The sequence below is a fragment of the Echinops telfairi genome, unplaced genomic scaffold, assembly GCF_000313985.2.
Source record: "Echinops telfairi isolate 266 unplaced genomic scaffold, ASM31398v2 ScPeMD7_7427;HRSCAF=8465, whole genome shotgun sequence".
NCBI classification, from domain to species: domain Eukaryota; kingdom Metazoa; phylum Chordata; class Mammalia; order Afrosoricida; family Tenrecidae; genus Echinops; species Echinops telfairi.
This window is the reverse complement of record NW_022111327.1, coordinates 13,785,853-13,808,842: the sequence shown is the minus strand read 5'-3', so window position 1 is coordinate 13,808,842 and position 22,990 is coordinate 13,785,853. Positions and strand designations below refer to the sequence as shown.

Genomic DNA, 22,990 nt, shown 5'->3' with positions numbered 1-22,990 from the left:
TTTAGCCCACAAGCCTAATTTGTCAAAAAGCATTCCCAAAAAATTTAAAAAATTAAAATAAACACTTGATTCCATTTGCAGCTCTCACCAGCAGTTGGTAATTTTTACAAAAAGATGTTAAGTTCAGGGGTTTTTTTTTACAGGTCTCTGAAGTTCTTCCTTTCTCAGCCATAGTTTTGGGGAGTGGCGGGGGGCATAGCTGGAACAAAAGGCTGTTTCTGTTGATTTGCAAAAACTGTGAAAGATGTTTTGCACTCACAAAGGCTGATGGGCTCAAAAAATGAGAAACATAACTGTTCCTCTTGGACGTCTTAAGTCACAACAAGGCAAGCGCCTAGTGATTTATAATCACACACACACACACATTTCTGCCTTCCAGAAGGCAGTGGAGAAAGGGCTGGCTGCTGCCAGGAGCACTGAAAATATACCACTGATGGCACTGTAATCACGCCATTGATGTCATGGAAACTGTTTTCAAACAAGGTTGGCCTTCCCCTGGGCCCCAGCTGGGAAGCTGCCTCCCCAGGACTAATTGGAGCAGACATGGGGGCTCCCTTGAAATGTGAGCATGAGAGACCAGTGGTCCCAGAGACCAGAGTGTGACTGGGAGCATCATCAAGGTCAATGACACATTGATGGCATACAGAGTGGTCCCGAGGCCCACAGCTGGCTCCCAGGCTCAGCCTGACTGGATGCAAGGGACAAAGTCATGGGGCAAGTTCTCCTAAGGCACGTGGCCAAGATGGCTCCCACACCAGGCCCAGAAAGATGATCTCTTCGCCCTATTCCAGAAGTGTTGGAAGGTAGAGAAGTTGATGACGCTCACTATGAGCAGTAGCAGCAGATACAGGAATTGCAGAACCATAAACCAATGGCTAGAAAGCCAGGCCAGCTGGCTGAATGCCCTTTTGGGCTGCTTCAGCAGGTACCACAAGAACTGGTTGTTGAGGTAAGCAAGTGGCCATCTAGCTCAGAAGCAACAAAGCCCACATGGAAGAAGCATACCAACCTGTGCGATCACGAGGTATCAAAGGGATCAAGTATCAGGCTTCATCAGAACCAAAAATCATATCATTGTGAATAAGGGGGGTTGCGGAGTGGAGACCCAAAGTCCATCTGTAAGCAATTGGGCATCCCCTTACAGAAGGGTGGTGGAGAGGAGAGGAGCCAGTCAGGGTGCAGTGTAGCAATGATGAAACATACAACTTTCCTCTAGTTCCTAAATGCTTTCCTCCCTCCCCCCACCCCATCATGATCCCAATTCTACCTTGCAAGTCTGGCTAGAACAGAGGGTGTACATTGGTACAGATGGAAATTGGAAACACAGGGAATCCAGGGCAGATGATCCCTTCAGGACCAGTGGTGTGAGTGGCGATACTGGGAGCATAGAGGGGGAGTGGGTTGAAAAGGGGGAACCGATTACAAAGATCTATGTGTGACCTCCTCCCTGGGGACGGACAACAGAAAAGTGGGTGAAGGGAGACGTCGGATAGGGCAAAATATGACAAAATAATAATTTATAAATTATCAAGGGTTCGTGAGGGAGGAGGAAGTGGGAAGGGAGGGGAAAAATGAGGAGCTGATGCCAGGGGCTTAGGTGGAGAGCAAATGTTTTGAGAATGATGAGGGCAATGAATGTACAAGTGTGCTTTACACAATTGATGTATGTATGGATTGTGATAAGAGTCATATGAGCCCCTAATAAAATGGTTAAAAAAGAAAAGAACTTGTTGTTGGTGACCACAAAGTACTTCGAAGGAATGTCTTCTCTTTCACTGTGTTTGATTCTCCCTCTTCTGCGAGCTAGCTCCATGGAATCTTTCTTTTGGGTTAGGCACTTGACATCTGGGTAGTCAATGACTTCACACACAGCCAAACAGCTGAGGAGGGAGCCAAGAAGGCTGCACTGCCACCCATGACTGTGGGGGCTTTAAATGAGGGCCAGGCTCAAGTCACTGGTGAGGTAGGTCCCCTCCCCAAACAAGGATTTCTTGTTCAGGTGGCAGTGCAGGCCATTGTGGACGATGGAATGGACGTTTTCCAGGCGGCTCCCATGGAAGGTGTAGATGAGGTCTCATTGTCCTTAGGTCTCATAAAATTTGGCATTAGATGGGTTGGAATACTAGAGTGCAAACAGGAAGTCCCGCATGGGGACAGAGGTGTAAGGGGCACTGGTCAGCTTTTGGATCTTTGCAAACTCTGTTTTCCCTGTGCTGTAGATTGTCAGGACCTCGGATGCCAGAATCCAGCTCACCAGGTCCCAGGACTACTTGTCTTTGTGTCTGGAAAACAAGAGAAGTTCTTTCAAGTTGGGTAGCAGGCTGGCATCTGCAAGCAAGGCCTCAAAGTTCTTACAATGGTGGTAGGCTTAGGATGCAGGGAAGGGCTGCGGCACCAAGTCCTGCTTGTAGCTTTGCAGGGCTAAGGCGAAGAGGCTGCACCAGAGGCCTGCACATCGTGGATGGCTGCCGCCCTGGCCGTCGCCAAGCTGCAAGGCTGCATCCGGGGCTGGGGTGTCCTAGCTCTTCTTTCTTGGTGCTTGTGAGATCCTCCCGATCCTGCTTCTGAGAGGGTTCATTTTATTACCTAGCTGGAGGGTAACACTGACCACCCCAGTTTTAAAGTTCCCTCCACTCTGTTTACATGGTCCCACCCAGATGTTTGGTGTGAGTTACAAAGATGATGGCTAGAAAAGTCATATCAAGTAATTTACTGCACCCCAAGAAAGATCTCTTGATTGCTTATAATAGTGTTTTATAGTTGGCTTATATAGGTCTTTTGTATCTCTGCTTGGTTTACTCCTAAGCATTTCACCTTCTGGGTGGCTGTTATAAATGGTACTGTTATCCTGATTTCTTTTTCTGGGTTCTCTTCATTAGCGTAAAGCAGTGGTTCTCAACCTTCCTAATGCCACGCCCCTTTAATACAGTTCCTCATGTTGTGGTGAGCCCCCAACCATACAATTATTTTCGTTGCTACTTCATCACTGTCATTTTGCTACTCTTATGAATCGGGCAACCCCTGTGAAAGGGTTGTTCGACCCCCAAAGGGGTCGTGACCCACAGGTTGAGAACCACTGGTATAAAAGAATCTAATTTTTGTGTATTGGTCTTGTTCCAAGCCACTTTGCTGAAACTGTTCATTAGTTACAGTAATTTTCTTACTGAAGCTTATCATCTATAAATAAGGGTAGTTTTACTTCTTCAGTGCCAATTTTGATGCCCTTTATTGACTTTTTTTTGGCCTTATACTACAGTATTGAATAGGAGTGGTGACAATGGGCATCCTTGTCAGGTTCCCATTTCAGGGGGGCAGGGGATGCTTTCAGTCTCTTTCCATTAAGACTAATATTGGCTGTTGATGGTTTATGTATGCCCTTACTTTTTTAGTCTTTTTTTGTCTTTGTGTCAGAGGTGTTTCTTGAATATGCCCTTAGTTTTGTAAAACTCTTTATGTTGAGGAATTTCTCTTCTATTCCTATCTTGGTAAACATTCTTAACAAGGCTCTATGAAAACCCACATTTAGAAAAATTGCATAATGTCGTGAAGAAGAATCAAAGCGTTTGAATTATAGTACTGGAGAAGAATACTGAAAGGACTGCTAAAAGGACAAACCGATCTGTCTTGGAAGACGGAAGGCCAGAGTGTTCCTTAGAGGCAAGAATAGCAAGGCTTTGTCTTATATACTTTGGGCATGTTGTCAGGACAGACCAGTCCCTGGAGAAGGACCTCATGTTTGGTACAGTGGAGGGGCAGCGAAAAAGAGAGGAGCCCTCACTGAGAATGGATTGACACAGTGGCTGCAACAATGAGCTCAGGCATAGGAACAATTGTGAGGAGGATGCAGGACTGTATGACGTTCTATTGTGTTGTGCATAGGGTCACTATGGGTTGGAGCCAACTAGATGGCACCAACCAACCTCATATCATGATTAAAAGTGTGGCCTCTGTTCTGTGAACTGTGTACCTTTGGGCAAATTGTGAACCCTTACAGGCCTCAACAGCTCACTCGCTCTGGATATTTGTGGCTGACTGAGTCAGAACTAAGGTATTGCTGATGTCGACATAAATTGGTTCTGGTCCCGCCAGTATTTCTGTGGTTTCATCAACCTAGGAGGATAAATTACAAAGTACTGCTACAAAATGGTCGATAACTTTATTAAACAAAAAGACCCAAATAGAAAGCTATTGTTTCCCAATATCTCCTGCATCTAGCTCTACACACTTCTGAAAAGGCAGTGTTTCCATCTCTCTAACCCTTCCCTGGAGAATTCTGCACTCGCTTGACTTACATCACAAGGACAGTTGGGGCGGCTTTATGCGACTCAAGTTGTCTTTCAATGTTCTTTGAATTTAGAAAACAAACCCAAAAAGAGCCTGAAAGGATAAGATCAGGGTTTTAGTGTGGAGTGGGTCAGATTTCCTAATGAAATTCTGGTAAGACAACCCTTGCTGCCCTTGTGCAATGAGCTGGTGCATTGTCTTGGTGGGGAAAAGTTCTCAGCGCAACGATCCTGGCCTTTTCCTCCCTTTTCTTCAAATTTCTTCCTAATAAGCCCCTGTGATATTCTGTGTGCTCTGAAAAGATCTGACAAAATTACCCTTGTAGAAGCTCAGAAAATGGTCATCACAACTTCCTGAGATGTCCTGTCTGTCCTGAATGTGGCCCAACAAATCCCCTTGGAAGGCTCAGTTTTGATTGGACCTCTTTTTCTCATAAATCATTTTATTGGGGGCTCTTACAACTCTTATCACAGTCCATCCATTGTGTCAAGCACATTTGTACATTTGTTTCCCTCATCATTCTCAAACATTTTCTTTTTGTATCAGTTCCTCATTTTGTCTCCTCCCTTCCCACTCCTCAACCTCATGAACCCTTGATAATTTATAAATTATTATTATTTTGTCATGTCTCACACTGTTCAACGTCTCCCTTCACCCACTTTTCTGTTGCCCATCCCCCAGGGAGGGGGGTTATATATAGATCCATGTGATCGGTTTCCCCTAGGATCTCTTTTTCTTTCTTGGATCTCTTTTGCTTGAAGGCACCACAACAAGACTAAGACAAGTGTCTTACTGAAAGAGCTGGTCTGTAGCCATCCACTGATTGTAGAGACTTGTCTAAACTGGTTTTATGTAATATAAACCCATGCATGGGTGAACTGGAACCCTGGTAGCAATGTAACCAACTGCCATTGAGTCGATGCCAATGCATAGCAACCCTATAGGACAGGGTAGAACTGCCCCTGTGGGTTTCCAAGACTGTCACTCTTGACTAGAGTAAAAGCCTCATCTTTCTCCCGAGGAACAGCTGGTGGTTTCAAACTGCTGTTTTTGCAGTTAGCAGCCAACTGCATGACCCACGACACCACCAAGGCTCCCCTAGTAACAATACTCCGCAGAAATAATTTCTTTATTATTTTTTTAATTATGAGTTAATACATATATCACATCATTCCATAGTTCAATCATGTCCAGCAGTATTGTACAATTGCTACTACAGTCAGTTTCCAAACATTCTTTTCCTTCATGAACTCCTTGACATTGTTCCCCCTCACCAATACCACTGTACCACCCCCCGTGCCTCCTATGAAACCCTTATTCTACTTGCTGTCCCTATAAGTTCATCAAAACTGGGTTTCATATACTGAAAAACAGAAAACATCTAACAACTTCAAGAGGGTGATCCCAATGGCATAACACCTCGGAGATAAACCTATGAACAAATAAAACTTATGAAAAGACAAACACAAGACTAGTCCCCGTGAGGTGGAAATTACAGCTGTCCCAAATGTACAACTTTTCCAAGATACTGTATCACGCTAATATCTCTGAGATCAACCACAGATAACACCCCAGGGTTCTGCAATTTGCTGCAACATCTCACAGAACTCACGGACCATGAAATAAATGGCTGTGTGTGCTTTTAAAGTGTTAAATCTGCAGTTCAGACATCCATCGAGAGCAGCAATTCTCAACCTGTGGGTCGCGACCCCTTTGGGGGTCGAATGACCCTTTCACAGGAGTCGCTAAGACCATCTGAAAACTCATAATTCCAATGGTCTTAGGAACCGAAACACTACTCCTCTAACCATTTCCAGGTGGGTCCACCCACATGCAGATACGTCCACATACGAGTACCCGGTGTGAAGACTGTTCCCCATGCTACACCATGCTTCAAGACAAAATTTCATTTATTTGTAATTAGAAATAAATATTTCACAATTTATAATTACATACTATTTTGTGATTAGTCACTATGCTTCAATTATGTTCAATTTGTAGCAATGAAAATACATCCTGCATATCAGATATTTGCATGACGATTCCTAACAGTAGCAAAATTACAACTATGAAGTAGCAACAAAATTAATTTTATGGTTGGGGGTTACCACAACATGAACTGTATTAAAGGGTGGTGGTGTTAGAAAGTTTGAGAACCATTGATCTAGAGGATCGTCCTCACCCACAAGGCTGCAGAAGCTGGTGAAATCAGGTCAGGTGACAGGCCACAACTCAAGTCCCAAGAACCTGAGGTCAAGCAGAAGCAAGCCAGTGCAAGAGAACTAAGTAAGGTACAGAAGTGAAAACAGGTCTCCTTGCTTCTGCACATGCTCAGTAGGGAAGGGACGTCACAAAAAAACAGGCTTTCATGGAGGTGTAGGTTTTGCCTTCTATAGACCATATCCCCAAGGAAACAAAGGGTGATGACTTGAGCCATACCCTCTAGTATAGTGGGGACTCAAAATATATCCCACCTTAAATCCTGTCTCATTCCCATAACAGGTAACTTCTTCCAAAATGGAAGTAGAACCACAGGTGTCGGTGCTAGAGTTTACAATACATCACACAAGAGAAAACTATGGCTAAAGGGGCCATAGTAAGTCATTAACTACATCTTACTTTCCTACATGCTCACAAACACATATACACACACAAGGAATCTTCACGAATTCATGGGGAACAAATGTTGTTACTTTTCATTCATTTTCTCCACAAACTCATTGAAGTCCCTTTGTGTGTGAGTGTGTACTAGCTGTCATTTAGCCACCAAGGCAACTCCACATGGAAGGAATTGAAACACTGCCTGGTTCTGGTCTTGCACCAATCCCAAGATTGGTGGAAGATTGGTTGGACCAATTTGATCCGTTGGGTTTTCTTTGGCTATCTTTTGGAAGCCAGTGGCCAGACTCAGCAACCTATAGGATAGAGTAGAACTGCTCCTGTGGGTTCTACGGGCTGTAAATCTTTACAGCAGTAGAAAGCTTCATCTTTCTCCCTAGGAGAACTGCTGGCCTTGCAGTTAGCTGCCCAACTTGTAACTACCATGCCACCAGGGTTGCCTATGTAACCACCGTTATAGAGGCTATATTTACAACATCTCTCTATCTCTCTCTCTCTCTCTCTCTCTCTCTCTCTCTCTCTCTCTCTCTCTTGGGGGGGTACACAATTTCAACTCATTACAATGATTCTCTCTCTTGATCTCTCTCTTTTTTGGGGGGTTACACAATTTCAATCCATCGCGATGATTGTGATCGCTTGGAAGCAGATTGCCAAGCCTTTCTTCCGAGTGCCTTGGGGCAGGTTTAGAACCTCCAACCTGTTTACTTAGTAGTCCAGTACTTAACTCTCTTAACTCTTTGTACCACGGAGATGGCATCACAGAAGGGGAAAAGTACTTGCATTTGACCTGGGAAGAAGGAGTAGGCGTTTGCTGGGCAAAGATGGGGAGAGATTGCAGAGGCAGGCAGCCAGCCAGCCAGCATGACTGGAGCAGATGTGTACAGAGCAGAGTGGGAAAAAGCCAAAAAAACAGGTTAGCGTGGGATCCTGGAGAGCCAGGGGCAAGGAGTTTGGACTTCACCTGGGTAGATCTGGGAGCCAGGGCAGTACAATGATAAAAACAGTTCGACGGGAATTTGTGTCACTTGATGGCATGGTAGGATGACAAGGGAAGAAGACTGGAGGTGGAAAGACCTGTTAGGAACCTGTTACACTAGTCCACGTCACAGTGGTGGGCAGAAGAGCCCATAGGTGGGAAAGCGAACACCCAAGCCAGCTTCACTAATATTCACTAATATTTTCCTGCGAGGTTTTTTTTCTCCCCCCACCCCAACAAAAAAAAAAGAAGAAAAAACAACTAAAAATGATAACTGAGGCCTGGTAAGGCATAGTTAGAAAGCAACCCACCTGCTGCCGTTCAGTTGATTTTGACTCATAGAGGCCCTTCAGGACAGAGTAGAACTGCTCCCTCGGATTTCCTAGGCTGTAAGTCTGTATAGAAGCTGACTGCCTCTTTCTCCTGTGGCTGGCAAGCAGAATGGTTGATCACCGTGACATCTTTCTTACAGAGAGACGACACCTTTGGTCCATCATTACACTGATTCATTTCTTTCTCCTATCAATTTGCATAAGGAGCCGCCCAGGTGCTGTGATGGTTACGAGTTGAGCTGCTAAATGCAAAGTCAGCAGTTTGAAACCACCAGCTGCACAGAGGGAGAAAGATGAGGCTTTCTACTCTCACAAAGAACTATAGTATTGGAAACTCACAGGGCCAGTTTTACCCTGCTGCTTTGAGTCACAGGTTTGGTTTTTTTGTTCCGGTTTTTGTTTTGGATCAGTTTGCATAACAGTTGACTGGAGTTTATGATACAGTCTACGATCATGGGTGTGAACACAGCATAAACTGTGGTATATACAGAAAAGTTATTCCCCAAGTTATCCTCCCATTTTATATGCCAAACCTACGATGCTGCTTGCTAACATATGGTCAATGTCTATACACTTGGAGGTCAGCTGCGATCTAGAGCAATCAGACCCTATTGTCTGTCCCACCCTAGGTTGGGCCCACTCCCTGCTATTAAGGATAGTGGATTGTTCCCCTGAAGGAGAGTCCAAAGACAAGGTCAAGCCAACTCAAAGAGGGTCATGGTTAGGCTGCCATCTTGACTTTAGAGTCTTTCCATCTTGCCACATGTATGCCCCTAGCATCTCCCCTTCCTATCGCATGTACACCCCTAGCTCGTCCCCTTCCTTTTGCATGGATGCCTGTTATACAACACCTTCCTGTTATGCATGCGGTTACCTGTAATTAGGGGGGCTTGCATGTCCCCAAAATATATATATAAGCCATGATTGGAAATATATTCGCCCTCTCTGCAGGGACCTGGCTGCTGAGATCATGGCCATCCAGGAGGTGAGCAATTGCATGCTTTATGTTATCTGATGTCTCTTTACTTTTACCCCCAATTACACAACCAGTCCTGTTTGATTGTGGGGACTGGTACCCCACAATAAATATCCAGAATATCCAGGGAACGGACTGGTTAATGATCTGTCTACAAGAAAACTTAGTGGCAGAGTTGGAGCTTGAAAGGAGGTCTTCAAACTTCCTAGTCCTGGGTACTGTCCATTGTTCCATGGCTGAAATACCTGCTTCCTTTCACTTAGAATCAAGGGTTTACTAGTCTATTAGGAACGAGGTTCTTATAATAAGTGAATGGCCCTTATTTCAATGGCTGGTTCTCAAATGCATCAACTTAGAGATACCACACAAATTGTCTTCACAACTGCTCTCACCTCAAGCACACAGCTACCGCTTGTCTGCCAGTGGCAGCTTGGGTGTTGCTATGATTCGGGACAGGTTTCCGTGAAGCTTACAGACTAGGAAGACCTAATTCTAAAAACGAGCTAATGAAGACCCTATGGATCACAATGGTCTAATCTTGAGTACACAATTTTCCTGATGATGTTAGATTGTGTCTTATTTAGTTCTCTACTGGTGCTATCACACAAATCCCCAAAGCAGATGCCTTTAACAAACAAAAAGTTTAATCCCTCACAGTTAGGAAGCCAGAAGTTGGAATTTAGGGTTCCAGCTCTGAGGGAAGACCTTTTCACTCTGTGCTAGATCTGGAGGAAGGATGCCATACTTGTTAAAGTAGAGGGGCAACAAAAAGAGGAAGGCCCTGAAGGAGATGGATTGACACAGTGGCTGCAACAATGGGCCCAAACCGAACTGTGAGGATGGGGCAGGAACGGGTAGTGTTTCCTTCAGTATGAGGTCAGCAGCACCTAACAACCTTCATCTCACTCTAATCCCCTTACCCTTGATTGGCTGACATCGTCATGCGGATGATTACATCATTACATAACGGCCACAGTACATTGTGACATAACTGTCAAACCATTGAGAATCATGTATTTGTTTGGAAAGGGAATGCACAATTCCATTCATGGCAGGTGGAGTTTATTTCATACTTCTTAATATCCTTGTATGTGTTTTCGTATGAATATTTCCAAGAGTTTCTCTAGGGTATGCATGTTGAAGTGGAATTTCTGGGGAGAAGGTAGGTGTGGTTTCAATTTCACTAGATACTGCAAAGTGGTTGTACCAACGTACCCTGGACCCCACAATGGTTGAGGGTTCCTGGTACCGTGTGTCCTTACCATCACTTGATAGCATCAGACGTCACTTTTGCCAGTTTATTGGTGGGCAGTGGTATGTTGTGTTTTCATTTGCCATATTCCTGACAACCATTGAGGTGGAGCGTCTTCTCTGAAAGTCGCCAAACCAATATGTCTTAAGATATCATTGGGGATGCTCAACATCATTAATTTAGGCAATTTTCATTCCTTTCAAGTTTCAACAAAACTGAAGGTGTAGGTCCCAGTTCAGTGTTAGTCAAGAACTTCTGTGTCCTCACAGACAAGCCAGAGATGGCAGTTATGTAGAAAAGACAAACTGAAGTGGGAAAGATTTGAGGGCGATAGATTGACACAGTGGCCACAACAATAGGCTCAATCATAACATGTTTGTTCTCTTCTGCAAAAGGTCACTACTGGGTCAGGACCAACTAGACGGCACCTGGCAACTACTACTAAATAAGTCGGTTGGCCATCTCTTCCTTCCAGCTAAATCACATTCACTTCCAATGGGTCGATTCTGACTCATATTGACCCCATGGGGCTGTTCTACCCACCGCGCCCGTGGATTTTCAAGACTGTGACTCTTTGCAGGAATAGAAATCCTCTTCTTTCTCCTAAAGAGTGGTTGGTGGTTTCAAACTGCTGACCTTGCAGTTATTAGCCCAACTTGTAACCAAAATAAAAGCTAGAACTAAAGAAAAGCCAAACCACTTGCAATCAAGCTGATTGGGATGTATGCGACCTCCCAGTGGTATATACAGAGTAAAATCAAGCTCCCTAGAGTGTGAGCTCCCTTGGCTGTGGTCTTTACAGAAGTGGAGCACCTGGATTTTCTGCTAACATGCTGTCAGGTGGGTTCAAACCATTCACCACTGGGATAGTAGATGAGCACTAACTGTTTATATCCAGAGGCCTTATAGTGAAATATTCACTTACTGCCATTGAGTCAATTTTAACTCAGAGCAACCCTATAGGACAGGGTAGAATTGCCCAGTTATGAGAATCTTCATGAGAGTAGAAAATCCATCTTTCTCCCTAGGAGCAGCTGGTGGTTTCAAACTGCTGACCTTGCAGTTAGCAGCCAAACTTGTAAGCACTATGACACCAGGGCTCCTTATCGCAAAACAGTATTATTTAAATAGAGAACGAAATCTATTTTTCATTAATCCTAGTATGTTAGTATAGGAATTGCGACTTTGTGAAGCACTTTGAAATGCTGGGAAGTATTGTAAGCGGCAGTGTAGAGCACTCTAACATAAGCCATAATGGATTCCTTAAGGTTTTCCCTTCTTTTCTTTCAGGTTTGTCATGCTGTTCACAGACAATTCGGGCCAGATTACCCAGTGGGATGCCATCATGGCTGGGAGCCTTGCAGGCATGGTGTCCACCATTGTGACGTATCCTACAGACCTCATCAAAACCCGGTTAACTGTGCAGAACATGCTGGAACCATCTTATAGGGGCATCTTCCATGCTTTCTCAACTATTTATCAACAGGAAGGGCTCCTGGCCTTTTATCGAGGGGTTTCCATGACTGTTTTAGGTAAGGTAGTACTACTATTTTTGTCCAAGAAAAGACTGGGTTCTTTGATATAGGTGAATGTATTATATACCTTTGTGATCAGTTTTACTGGGATCAAGTTTATATGGATCCAACTGATAACGAACCAGATAGGTTCATTCTGACCCATACCCATGTATACCTCACTATGAACTTTGGTTAATCACATCCCACAGAAACAATAGTAAGGCACAGAAGACACACACACACACACACACACACACACACACACACGTCACCAGAGGCTCTCCTTTAGCTGATGTTTCTTGTCGCAGCACTTGGTAAGATTGATCACCCTCTTCGTATGGAAACTTGCCTTCTAGGACCGCACCTTCTCACTGCAGTAGCAGTAAAGTAACTGTTCAGTGCGGCTCTTCGAGCCAAAGTTGCTAATGGGTCAGTTAAGAAGGTGGGCAAAGAGACTGATAGGATTCACCTGTGAGTAAATGCTAACAAGATTCCCTGGAATGCCATCCTGCTGTATATAAAAAGAGCCCTCTGAGAAGCTGGAAGAGGGATCTAGTTACCAGTAAGAGCCAGAAGTAGAGTACATCCTCTGGACCCGAAATCCCTGCCAGTGAACCTCCTGAATCTGAGCGCTATAACGTCATATCGTTAGCAGCACCAGGAACCAGAGCATGAACAAAGTGATGGACATCCCACCCCACAAAGCAAGTACACTGGAGTGCATTTGTGCAGGAGGCTGGCTTGAGTAGGATGCTTTTGGGCACTTCATTGGAGTAGTTGGACTTGCCGACCCACGGAAGTGGAGCTGAGTGCCTTCTACCTGAGGCTGACGAGTGGGGTATCTGGGCACTTAGTTCAAGGAGGTGGGTTTGCTGACCTACAGAGCTTAAGCTGAATGCCTTCGGGTTGAGGATTATAGCAGAGTGGTATGCCCTTTGACTCACTGGCATTACAACTTGTTAACTTCCTTAACAAACCCTTTACTCATGAATTTTGTCTGTGAGTTCTGTGTAGCCATTGCAGTGGATATTAGAACCTAGAGAACAACTAAAGAGGTAAACCCGAATGATGACATCACACTCCCCTCTTTTTGTCCTCTGACCCCTATGACTCATCTACCTCACCTAGTTCATCTAATGCTGCCTGTCCCCTACATAACTGCCCTGAACTCCCTTCCTTAGCTTTTTTGCTTCCACTCCTCCCTCACTTTCCTCTCCCCCTTCCTAGGTGGCCTCACCTAAGCTCATAACTTAAACAAGCATCCATGTACTCTAATAACTCCCTCTCTCTCTGTACAATGACAATACTTAGTGTGTGCTTACTCTGTGCTCATGCTGTTGTAGAAGCAGGCAGGTTCCAAGTCCATGAGTCAGATGTTAGGCTGGAAGCTTCACCAGACTCATGGTTGTAGGGTCTGATGAACCCAAGATTAACAGATCAGGCCTGTGGCTACAGAGGCAAATGGATCCAAGATAGGCAAATCAGGCAGGTGACTTCCAGAACTGGCAAGCAATATGTCAAGCCATTGGCTCAAGTCCAATGAACTAGACATTGACAAGTTCTGTGTAGGATCCAAACCCAGCAAAAAGCAGCATACTTTTCCACATCTTCTTATAATATAAGTAAGCTAAACCCCTAAAAGAAACTTTCAGTTGATTGGCTGCTCATAGTAGATATTATGGGAATAATTGTTAGATCTCACCATGGGGGATTATTAGGTCTTAACTGCCAAACCACTGAAAATCCTGGCCCAGCCCAGTTGAAACAAAGCCTTAGCTATCACAACTGGTACTCGGTAAGTGCTTGGTATACATTCTCATTTAAGCATCATTTAACAGATGAAGTGGATGCTTAGGGGAACAAAGTGGCTTGTCCAAGGGTCAAATAGAAAGCAGGGGAATCTAACAATGTAATTTCACAGCCCTTTCTCTTACTCGCTGACTTGTATCACTTCCCCGTAGCAGGGTAGCTATCTCCTGGGCACCTTCATTGCCAGTTCCCTTGGAATTGATTCTGACTCATAGCAGCCCCATGTGTGTCCGAATACAGCTCTGTTCCATAGGGTTTTCAGTGGCTGGATTTTTGGAAGTATAACACCAGGCTTTTCTTCTGAGGTGCCTCAGCCTCTCGACCACATGACCCCTTGTCCTTTGCCCAAAGCTGCTTTAACCCTGCCAAGAAATGCCCGGGAAGCACACCAGTAAACTACCTCAGGTAGAAGGCAATGAGCTCAGTAGGTCAGCAAACCTAGCTCCCTCCATTAAGTGCCTGCAGGCACCTCATTGGGAAAATGAGCCTCTGCCCAGAGGCATTCAGAATTACTTTCTCTGTGCTCCAGAAAGGAGCCCTGGGGACGTAGTGATTTTGAGTTGGACTGTGATCTGCAAGGTCAGCAGTTTGAAACCACCACCTGCTCCTCTAGACAAAGATGGGGCTTTCTACTCCCATAAGCAGTTACAGTCTCAGAAACTCACAGGGGCAGTTCTACCCTATCATACAGGGTTGCTAGGAGATGGCAGTGAGTTTGGTTTGGGTTTGGTGGTCTAAAAAGATAACTGCTCTGTCTCCCACTCTTGGTGTCACTGCTGCTGCTGCCACTTCTCCAGTGTCATAGTTTGGGCTCCTGGACTGAGAGGGGTCAGTATTCAGGGATCTTGGGGTCCAAAGAATGCACTCCACTCCTAGTTCTCTTTTGCATGCTAATGAAGAGCTCCCCTTCCTGCTGCTGAGATGGCTCATTTTATACCCAGCAGGATGGCCGAATTGGCTAAACCCATGTTAGAGTTCCAAGTGTTTACAATCACAGTGAACCCTGTTAACAATCACAACTGAATCATGGCAACTACCAGCCTCCTCCCCGACCTTCTCTTCCCCGGACCCTATCTGTTTGGTGGGAGTTAAGAGACTCTGGCTAGGAGACCCCTATCACATCATTCACTGCATGACTATCTCAATCCTGCTCTTTCATCTGTGTTCCCTTGTGAATGATACTACCTTCCTTTCACCCCATGGCTCAAGCCAGAAGAAATTTAGGAATCACTTCAACTCTTCCCAATCCAATCATACTTCAGACAACCCCCAAGTCCTGTCAGTTCACCACTTCTTCACCCCCATCCCTCTGCCTCAGGCCACACTTCCATCACACACACACCTCTTCCCCAGGTCCCTACCTGGTCCTGTGCTCCCGTCCTTCCTGTGCATTGCTACTAGCATAAGGTGATCTTTCTAAACATAATTTGATCATTTCACCAATCTCATTCTATTGCCACACATACACACACCCCTGTTAAGAGCCCTCAGTGACTTCTTCTGAGCTATAGAGAAAATCCCCAATTCCTTATGAGGTAGCAGATCCTGCAGACCTGTCCCTTACCCCATTTCCTGTCATGTCTCCACATGCACTCATGCTCGAGCCATACAGAACACTTGCATTTCCAGGAAATGCCGTTCCCTTTCATAACTGCACACCTTTTCACACACCGTTCCCTGTGCCAGGAATACCCTTCCACTCTCTCGGGCTCTGCTGTACTCCTACTCATTCCGCAAGAGCCCATTCCAAAGCTGTCTCCTATGACGTTCTTCCTAATTTCACTCACATCTACACACTGGCAAAAGGAACCACTCTTCTCCTCCTGTACCTAAAAGCACTTTGTAAAGGCCCCTATTGTGGCACATATTAGGGGTGCTATGTGAGGAGCCCTTGAGAAGTTCATGGGAAAATTCCATTGCCCTCTCATGAGCAATGGAGAAGGGGAAGCCATTGGTTTCTCTCCATCTGGAGATAAGAAGCATGATGATCATTGAAACACATATGGAAACAAGTAGTCCAATGGACCATGCAAACATCCGTCTCCATAAGCCTGAGACCAGCAAAACTAGATGGTGCCCGGCTACCACCACCAACTGCTCTGAGAAGGATTTTATTAGAAAGTCTTGGGTAGGATGGGAGAAAAATATGAAACAAAACTCAAAATCATAAAAGATCTCGGGGTCACTGATAGAATAGACCCTGGTAGGAGCCCGAAGGCCATGACCCTTTGCTAACCTTCAGGGCTGGAACTGAACGCACCCCTGTGGTAGAAAAATCAACCATTTCAGAGCAAATGGGCAGCATTTGCCTAAATGCAAAGTTCCGAGGGTTAGGAAAGGAAGCCGGAAACTCCAGGAAGAAGTGGGAAAAGTACGTTGAGGGGACCGTAGTGGATGAGTTGACAGAAAATGTTCACCAAACCACAAGACTTGGATGACTGCGAGGAGGCCAGGGATGGGGCCGGGAAAAGGAAGAGAGAAAGGATGGCGGGGGAGGGAAGATGGGGGGACAAAAAGAAATGGAGGGTTTAAAAGGAAATAAATTAAAAATTGCTCCACGTTTCACAACAAAACAAACATCCCTCCAGATTCCTTACTCCTCAGACCTAAAATATTGGCCTGAGTGGCTTAAAAGAAGGAGAGAAAGTAAAACTGAAGTGGACTTGGAGGCTACAGGGAGATACATGCTCATTTTAAACATATGGGGAAAGTGTATGAATTGATGATCTGCTCCATAAACAGGCACCTCATAACAGTAAAACAAATTCCATCGCCTTTGATTTGTTTTCCACAGACTTTTTGAAGCTCCCTGGTATAGTTTTCACTGGCTGGCTCCTTCACTCCATAGGGAGTGTTTTGAGGACAATTAGCCTATTTCTCTTTGAATTACTAGCACCTGGCATAGCGCCCAGCACATTGCAAAGGCTCCACAAATGTTTTCTGAATGAAAGTAAATTAGGCTGGGGAGGGGGGCGGGCGTGGGGGAGGGGCTGGAAAAGATGCATTTAAAATAAATGTCTAATAAATATTGCTTTCCCTGCTCCCTACAGTTCTGCAGCCCACTGGTGTCACTCCTCACCCCACTTTTTGAAGTGCCTCATTTTGACGGCGAACTTTAACCCTGTGTGAACTTCAAGTGGCTCTCAGCATTTGTGGAAGTTTGTGAAAGGGTCCTATTTGCTTGGTTCACCACCTTGTCCTAGAAAGGTGGCAATGGCACAGAGTGTAGGGCCCACCAGGTCCCAACTTGGGCATATCATTACACCACCACCCCCCCAAACGGTGAAGTCAGGTAACTTCCCTCACTGTCCAGCCTCTTACTGAAGCTCCTTGGTTTCCATCTCACTCCTGCCTAAGCTCCCACTGAGCTTGCAGGGGAGGGTTGCTTGCTTGTTTGTTTGTTTTGTGTGTTTGGTGTGGGGGGTTAATCAACGTAGTTATTTTTTATTAATTTCAAGCATACAGAGAAGTTGGAAGAATTGTTAACACCCATATACCCACCACCTGGACCCTACAAGGAGCCTCCAAGTCCACTTCAGTTTTACATGGAATTGACTTTATCACATATCTGTCCATCTCTTCTCTCCCCGAGCCGTTCTCTCTGGTCTTTAAAGCCTTTTCTTGTGACTTGAGTGCAGGGTTACAGAGCAGAGCATCAGTTTTCCTTCCAACAAATCCATACCCATGGAGGCAGCGCATCCTTCGCAGTCCCCACTTCCTCTCCATGTTTCCTGTTTCCACTCCTCCGCCTTTCCTACCCGCCTGCCCTTGAGTCATGCTGCCCTTTGGGGTTTAAAAGGTTGATTATTCTAATCGTTCATTGTTGTTGTGAATTGTCATCGAGTTGATCCGACTCATGTGACCCTGTGTACAGGGAAATGAAACTTGCCTGGCCTTCTGCCATCTACACAGTTGATTGCGAATCAGACCTTTATGAGCCTCAGAGTTTTCATTGGCCATTTTGGGGAAGTACATTGCCAGGCTTTTCTTCCTAGTCTTAGTCTGGAAACTCAGCTAAAACCTGTTTAGCATCATGGCAATAAGCAAGCCTCAATTGACAAACTGGTAGTGGCTGTGTGTGAAGTCTATTGGCCAGGACCCGAACCTGGGTCTCCCACAGGGACGATGACAATCCTACTTGAACCAGCCGTGACCTTGCCATGTATTAGATCATTGTATTAGATCATTCTATTTGATGACTTGAGTCCAAGCTACAAATATCAACCACACATTACCCCTAAACCCTTCAGCCTGTGCGGAGTTTATTCCCACTCATAACCGCCCTTTAAGACAGGGTAGAACCACTCCGTAGGGTTTCCAAGACTGTAAAGAACAGGTAGACTCATCTTCTCTCCCGCAGAGCAGCTGATGAGTGTCAACTGCTGACCTGATGCAGCTCAGTGCATAACCCACTGGGCCAGCTGGGCTCCTGTTTCATCAGCTAGATTGTAATATTTGTGTATGGTTGTTTTGCAAGTCAAAACTTACACAGAGTACCAAGCACAAATCTCTAGGAAACCCTCTGATGTATTCTGACAAATGACTCAACCGAAAGCTCATTGCCATCCTGTCAATTCCAAATCATAGTGACCCTATGGGACAGGGCAGACCTGCCCCAGTGGGTTTCCATGGCCATACAGCTTGTTTTCAATGTCTTTATAGTATTTTGTTGAAAACTCTATGTATGCAAGGACTCATGTAAACATATGCATACTTCTATTTACAAATTCTTTGGGCATTCTGTTAGTTTTTTAAAAATGTGAAAAGCTTTCAGGATTTTTTTAATTAGGCACTTAGAAATGCTGTACACATACACTTAAAAAAACCGTATCTTGGCACAGAAAAGAAAACTGCATTATAGCTCTCCTCATGGCCACCAGGGGGAAGGGGTGCCCCACCCCCCTCACAGGAAGCAGCAGTGGTGGCAGTGGGCATGGCTGCTAACTCCCAGCTGCAGGGAAACCTTCACAGGGTCTTAGGTTCTGCTTGTGATGTTTCGTTTCTGTCTTTTTCAAAAACAGCAAAGTCATTGTATGTTCTGATGACAGGCAACAGTGCCAAACAGGCTCTTCACACTTGGATCCAAAACAAGACATTCTGGTTACTACCAACTAAGCACATGAGAATTCTTGATCTCTCGTAAGCCCCAAGCAGAAAGCCTGGTTTGGGAAGGAGAGGCTTCCACACTGGCATGCCATAGCTGCCTATGAAAACTCGTTGGCATCTGCCGTGAATCTGTAACCAATCAAGGCTTCCTTCCCGCCATCATCCACAGGCAACTCCACAAGCACGTGAGGTTTATCGTAACTGAATGAGGTGGGAGTGTTTCTCAACATTGTGGGAGCTTGTCCTGCCAGCTTCCCTTCAGCCGTATTGTTTGGGGGGCTTTCAAAGTCCGAAAAAAAGCTGTCAGATCCCACAAGGCCGCTGTCGGAACCATTTCTGGAGTGATACGAGTTTACAGTGATGCTGCAGGGCTCAGACTGGTTGCTACTTGAAGAGAAAGAATTCGCCAGCTCCCGGGGAGCACATCAGAAATACCTTCTTCAGTGATCACTATGATTTCGCTAGAAACTTCTGTGTGCTCCACGGTGGCAGGGCTGTCTTCCGTGTGCATGCTGGGAAGGGCTGCTGAAGGCAACGGCTCTTTGCAGACCACATTCTCAATGTCTGAGGCAACAGGCTGGTATGATGTGATGAGTGATATGTATTTTGATTCCGGATTTGTCTCTGAAGTGGCATGTTTTACCACAGGGAGCAAGGACTTGGGTAATGTGTTGTTTCTTCTCTTAAAAGGATTCTTCTTAATGTAACAACACACGAATACAGGGATAATAAGAACTACAAAGAATAGGATAGGACAAACAACCGGCTTTCTGTCAAAACGCTCCATCTTTTATTGTGGCCTTCTGCTGAAGCACAGTACTTGGTATTCAGTTGGGCCTTTGGGATACTGGACCAACACTGCGTTTCGTCGCACTCCCTCACCGTAATGTATAAGGCTTTACGTCCATTAGTTCTCCCATTTACGTTGTATGTGAAGCTGTAGCAAGTATCTTCAGAAGCAAACACAGTGCCCAGCTCTGTTCCATTTACAATAACTAATGGATGAAATGTGTCGATAATGATTATGTCTTCCTTTTCACTGATATATAGCTTACGTGGTCCAACTTTCCCATCTTGGCAGATAACGAAATCTTTTGTCTCCCCATAGGCCGATTATTTTTGCCCAAGCCTCGCTTTAACTCTGGCCCAAACAGAATTCATAGATCTTTACCTCCACAGTGAAAACAGGGGCTGGCACCATGGCCAGGCATTCCCAATGTAGGGAAGGATTCATGTTGTAGGACTCCATCGCAACACTGGTCGGCATAGGCACGGAGGACCGCTCCGGTTCCGCAGTGCCCATCTCAATTCCTCTCAGGGCCTGCACGACGAGGACAAAGAGAAGTAAGAAGGGAGCCATGTCCTCCCGACTGACATGGGATGCGGCCCCAAGCGACTGCCAGAGTCCCATCGCTAGGGCCCTCCGTCCAGGGCCATGCATCTTAAGAGAATGGAAAGCCTTGTCTTTCTCCTGAAGAGCAGCTGGTGGTTTCAAAGTTCTGACCTTACAGTTAGCAGACCAATACATAACCCACTGAGCCACCAGGGCTCCAAGAAATGACTCAACCCCCTATCAAGATACTGAGCATGGTGGTGGTGCTATTTGCTAAGTGTGGAACTGTTAACCATGCTGTTTGTTGGTAGTGCAAACCCACCAGCCACACCGAGGGAGGAAGAGGAGGCTATCTGCTCCCAGAAATATTTACAGCCTCAGAATTGACTCACTGGCAGTGGTTGGTTTTTTTTATATCATCACCCAAGAAATTTCCCTCACATTCCTTTAGGTTGGAGTGACTGCTTAAGCCCAAGACCCTCTTGTCTACTTCCCCTGGATCCCACCCCATTCGCCCACTGCTGGTTTCTCTGCTCAAGACCTAACAGCCTCTTCCTGGCCTGGTTTTGCAGGTGCTGTTCCATTCTCTGCTGGCTCCCTTCTCGTTTACGTGAACCTGGAGAAAATCTGGCACGGACCCCGCAGTCAGTTTTCTGTCCTCCAGAACTTTGCCAATATCTGTCTGGCTGCTGCAGTAACCCAAACCCTGTCCTTTCCCTTTGACACAGTGAAGAGAAAGATGCAGGTGAGGAGTTGGGGGCGGGCGCGGGGGTGGGGGGTCCCGAAGCTTTTGTGGACAGTGGGGAAGCAAGCACGAAGGAGCCTGAGCCTGAGTGATGTCAAGGTTCCCAGGAGATGGCCCTGGGTCTGCAAATGCTCTGCTCAACACTTTGCACCAGGCCTTTGGTTCCAGCCCAAGCTGCTGCAGGGGTGCCGCCCAAGGCGTTTTCAGTCTCTTATTCAACCTCCAACTGAGGCTTGCTCTTCTCTCCTCTGATCTCTGTGGCTCCCACCAGCCCTGACATTGCCAGTGAGGTTCCCCTTTGGCTGAGAGCCAATGGGAAGTGGAATGCAGCACGCTCTCGCTATCATAATTGCTCCTTCCCTCCATGAAACAGGCCAGAGAGATGGAAAAGAAGCTGGGAACTAGAACTGTCAGAGACAGTCCTGGTGGCGCAACAGTTAAGCATTCAGCTGCTAACCAGCAGGGAGGCATTTGCCTACCTGCCAGCAGACCTAGTGCTCTGCTCCCCAGAAAGCGTGTACAACCCACTGCCTCCACAGTCAAGTCCAACCCAGAGTGGCCACTGCCAGCCTGACCATTCTGACCCAGTGACGCTCTACAGGGCTTTGGGGGCCCTAAGTCTTTATAGGAGCAGATAGTGTTGGGTTCAAACTTCTGACCTCTTGGTTAGCAGCCAAGCGCTCAACCCGCTGCCCCATCAGACCACCTTCGAGCAGTAGCAAAGGCTTATCTATCAAAACCATTCTTTCTGGTTGGAAAAGCAATACGCATTTATTGCAGATGATTTGGGAAACAGAAATATGCAATAAAGAAAATAAATTATGCTTGGGGTCAACACTCATGTGTTATAACAATCAATAGTTTTTCTTCATGTATGTGTATAGGAGCCCTGGTGGTGTAGTGGTCACTCATTGGACTGCAGTCTGCATAGTCGGCAGTTTGAAACCACCAGCAGCTCCACGGAAGAAAGCCTGCGCTTTTTTCTTTTTTTCAATCACTTTCTTGGGGGCTCTTCCAGCTCTTAGAACAATCCATACATCAATTGTATCAAACACATCGGTGCATACATTGCCATCATCATTTCTAAAACATTTTCTTTCTACTTGAGCCCTTGGTATCAGCACCTCTTTTCCCCCCACCTTCCCACCCTCGTGATCTCTTGATAATTTATACATTATTTTTATTTTCATATTTCACACCGTCTGCTATCTCCCTTCACCCACGTTTCTGTTGTTTGTTGGTTCCCCCTTCTGCCCCACTCTTCCCCCTACTCTCATGGTATCACTACTCCCATTACTGTTCCTAGGGGGGTTATCTGTCCTGGATTCTGTGTGTCGAGAGATATTATCTGTACCAGTATACATGCTCTGGTCTAGCCAGATTTGTTAGGTAGAACTGGGATCATGATAGTAGGGAGGGAGGAAGCATTAAAGAACTAGAGGAATGTTGTGTGTTTTGTCGGTGCTATACTGCACCCTGGCTGGCTCATCCCTTACGTGTGACCCTTCTGTGAGGGGATGTCCAATTGTCTGCAGGTGGGCTTTGGGTCTCCGTTCAGACACCCCTCATTCACATCAAAATGATTGTTTTTGGGCGGAGGGGTCTTCTGATGCCTGATACCTGATCCCATCAACACCTCATGGTCACACGGACTGGTGTGCTTCTTCCATGTGGGCTTTGTTGCTTCTCAGCTACATGGCCGCTTGCTTAACTTCAAGCCTTTAAAACCTCAGACACTATATCTTTTAAAAGCCAGGCACCATCAGCTTTCTTCATCACATTAGCTTATGTATCTATTTTGTCTTCTGCGATCGCATTGGGAAGGTGAGCATCACAGAATGCCAGGTTATTAGAACAAAGTGTTCTTGCATTGAGGGAGTACTTGAGTAGAGGCCCAACGTCTGTCTGCTACCTTAATACTTAACCTATAGATATATGTACATTGTATTAGTCTAGATACTTTGGAGAAACAAATCCACAGCAACTCACGTATAAGAGAGAGTTTTATGCAAAGAAAATGTGCATCACGAAAACATCCCAA

The 22,990-nt window shown here is 45.6% G+C and overlaps 1 protein-coding gene and 1 pseudogene across 1 annotated transcript in view; one reads left to right on the top strand and one right to left on the bottom strand.

Annotated features, from left to right (window-relative positions):
• SLC25A43 (solute carrier family 25 member 43) overlaps nucleotides 1-22,990 on the top strand; it is a 91,587-nt gene that overhangs the window by 15,437 nt on the left and 53,160 nt on the right. The window contains exons 3-4 of the mRNA XM_045298555.1: nucleotides 11,730-11,971; nucleotides 20,777-20,949. Of these exons, the coding sequence (XP_045154490.1) occupies nucleotides 11,730-11,971; nucleotides 20,777-20,949 (415 nt within the window). The remainder of the gene's footprint in view (nucleotides 1-11,729; nucleotides 11,972-20,776; nucleotides 20,950-22,990) is intronic.
• LOC115872601 lies at nucleotides 18,970-20,231 on the bottom strand (annotated as a pseudogene).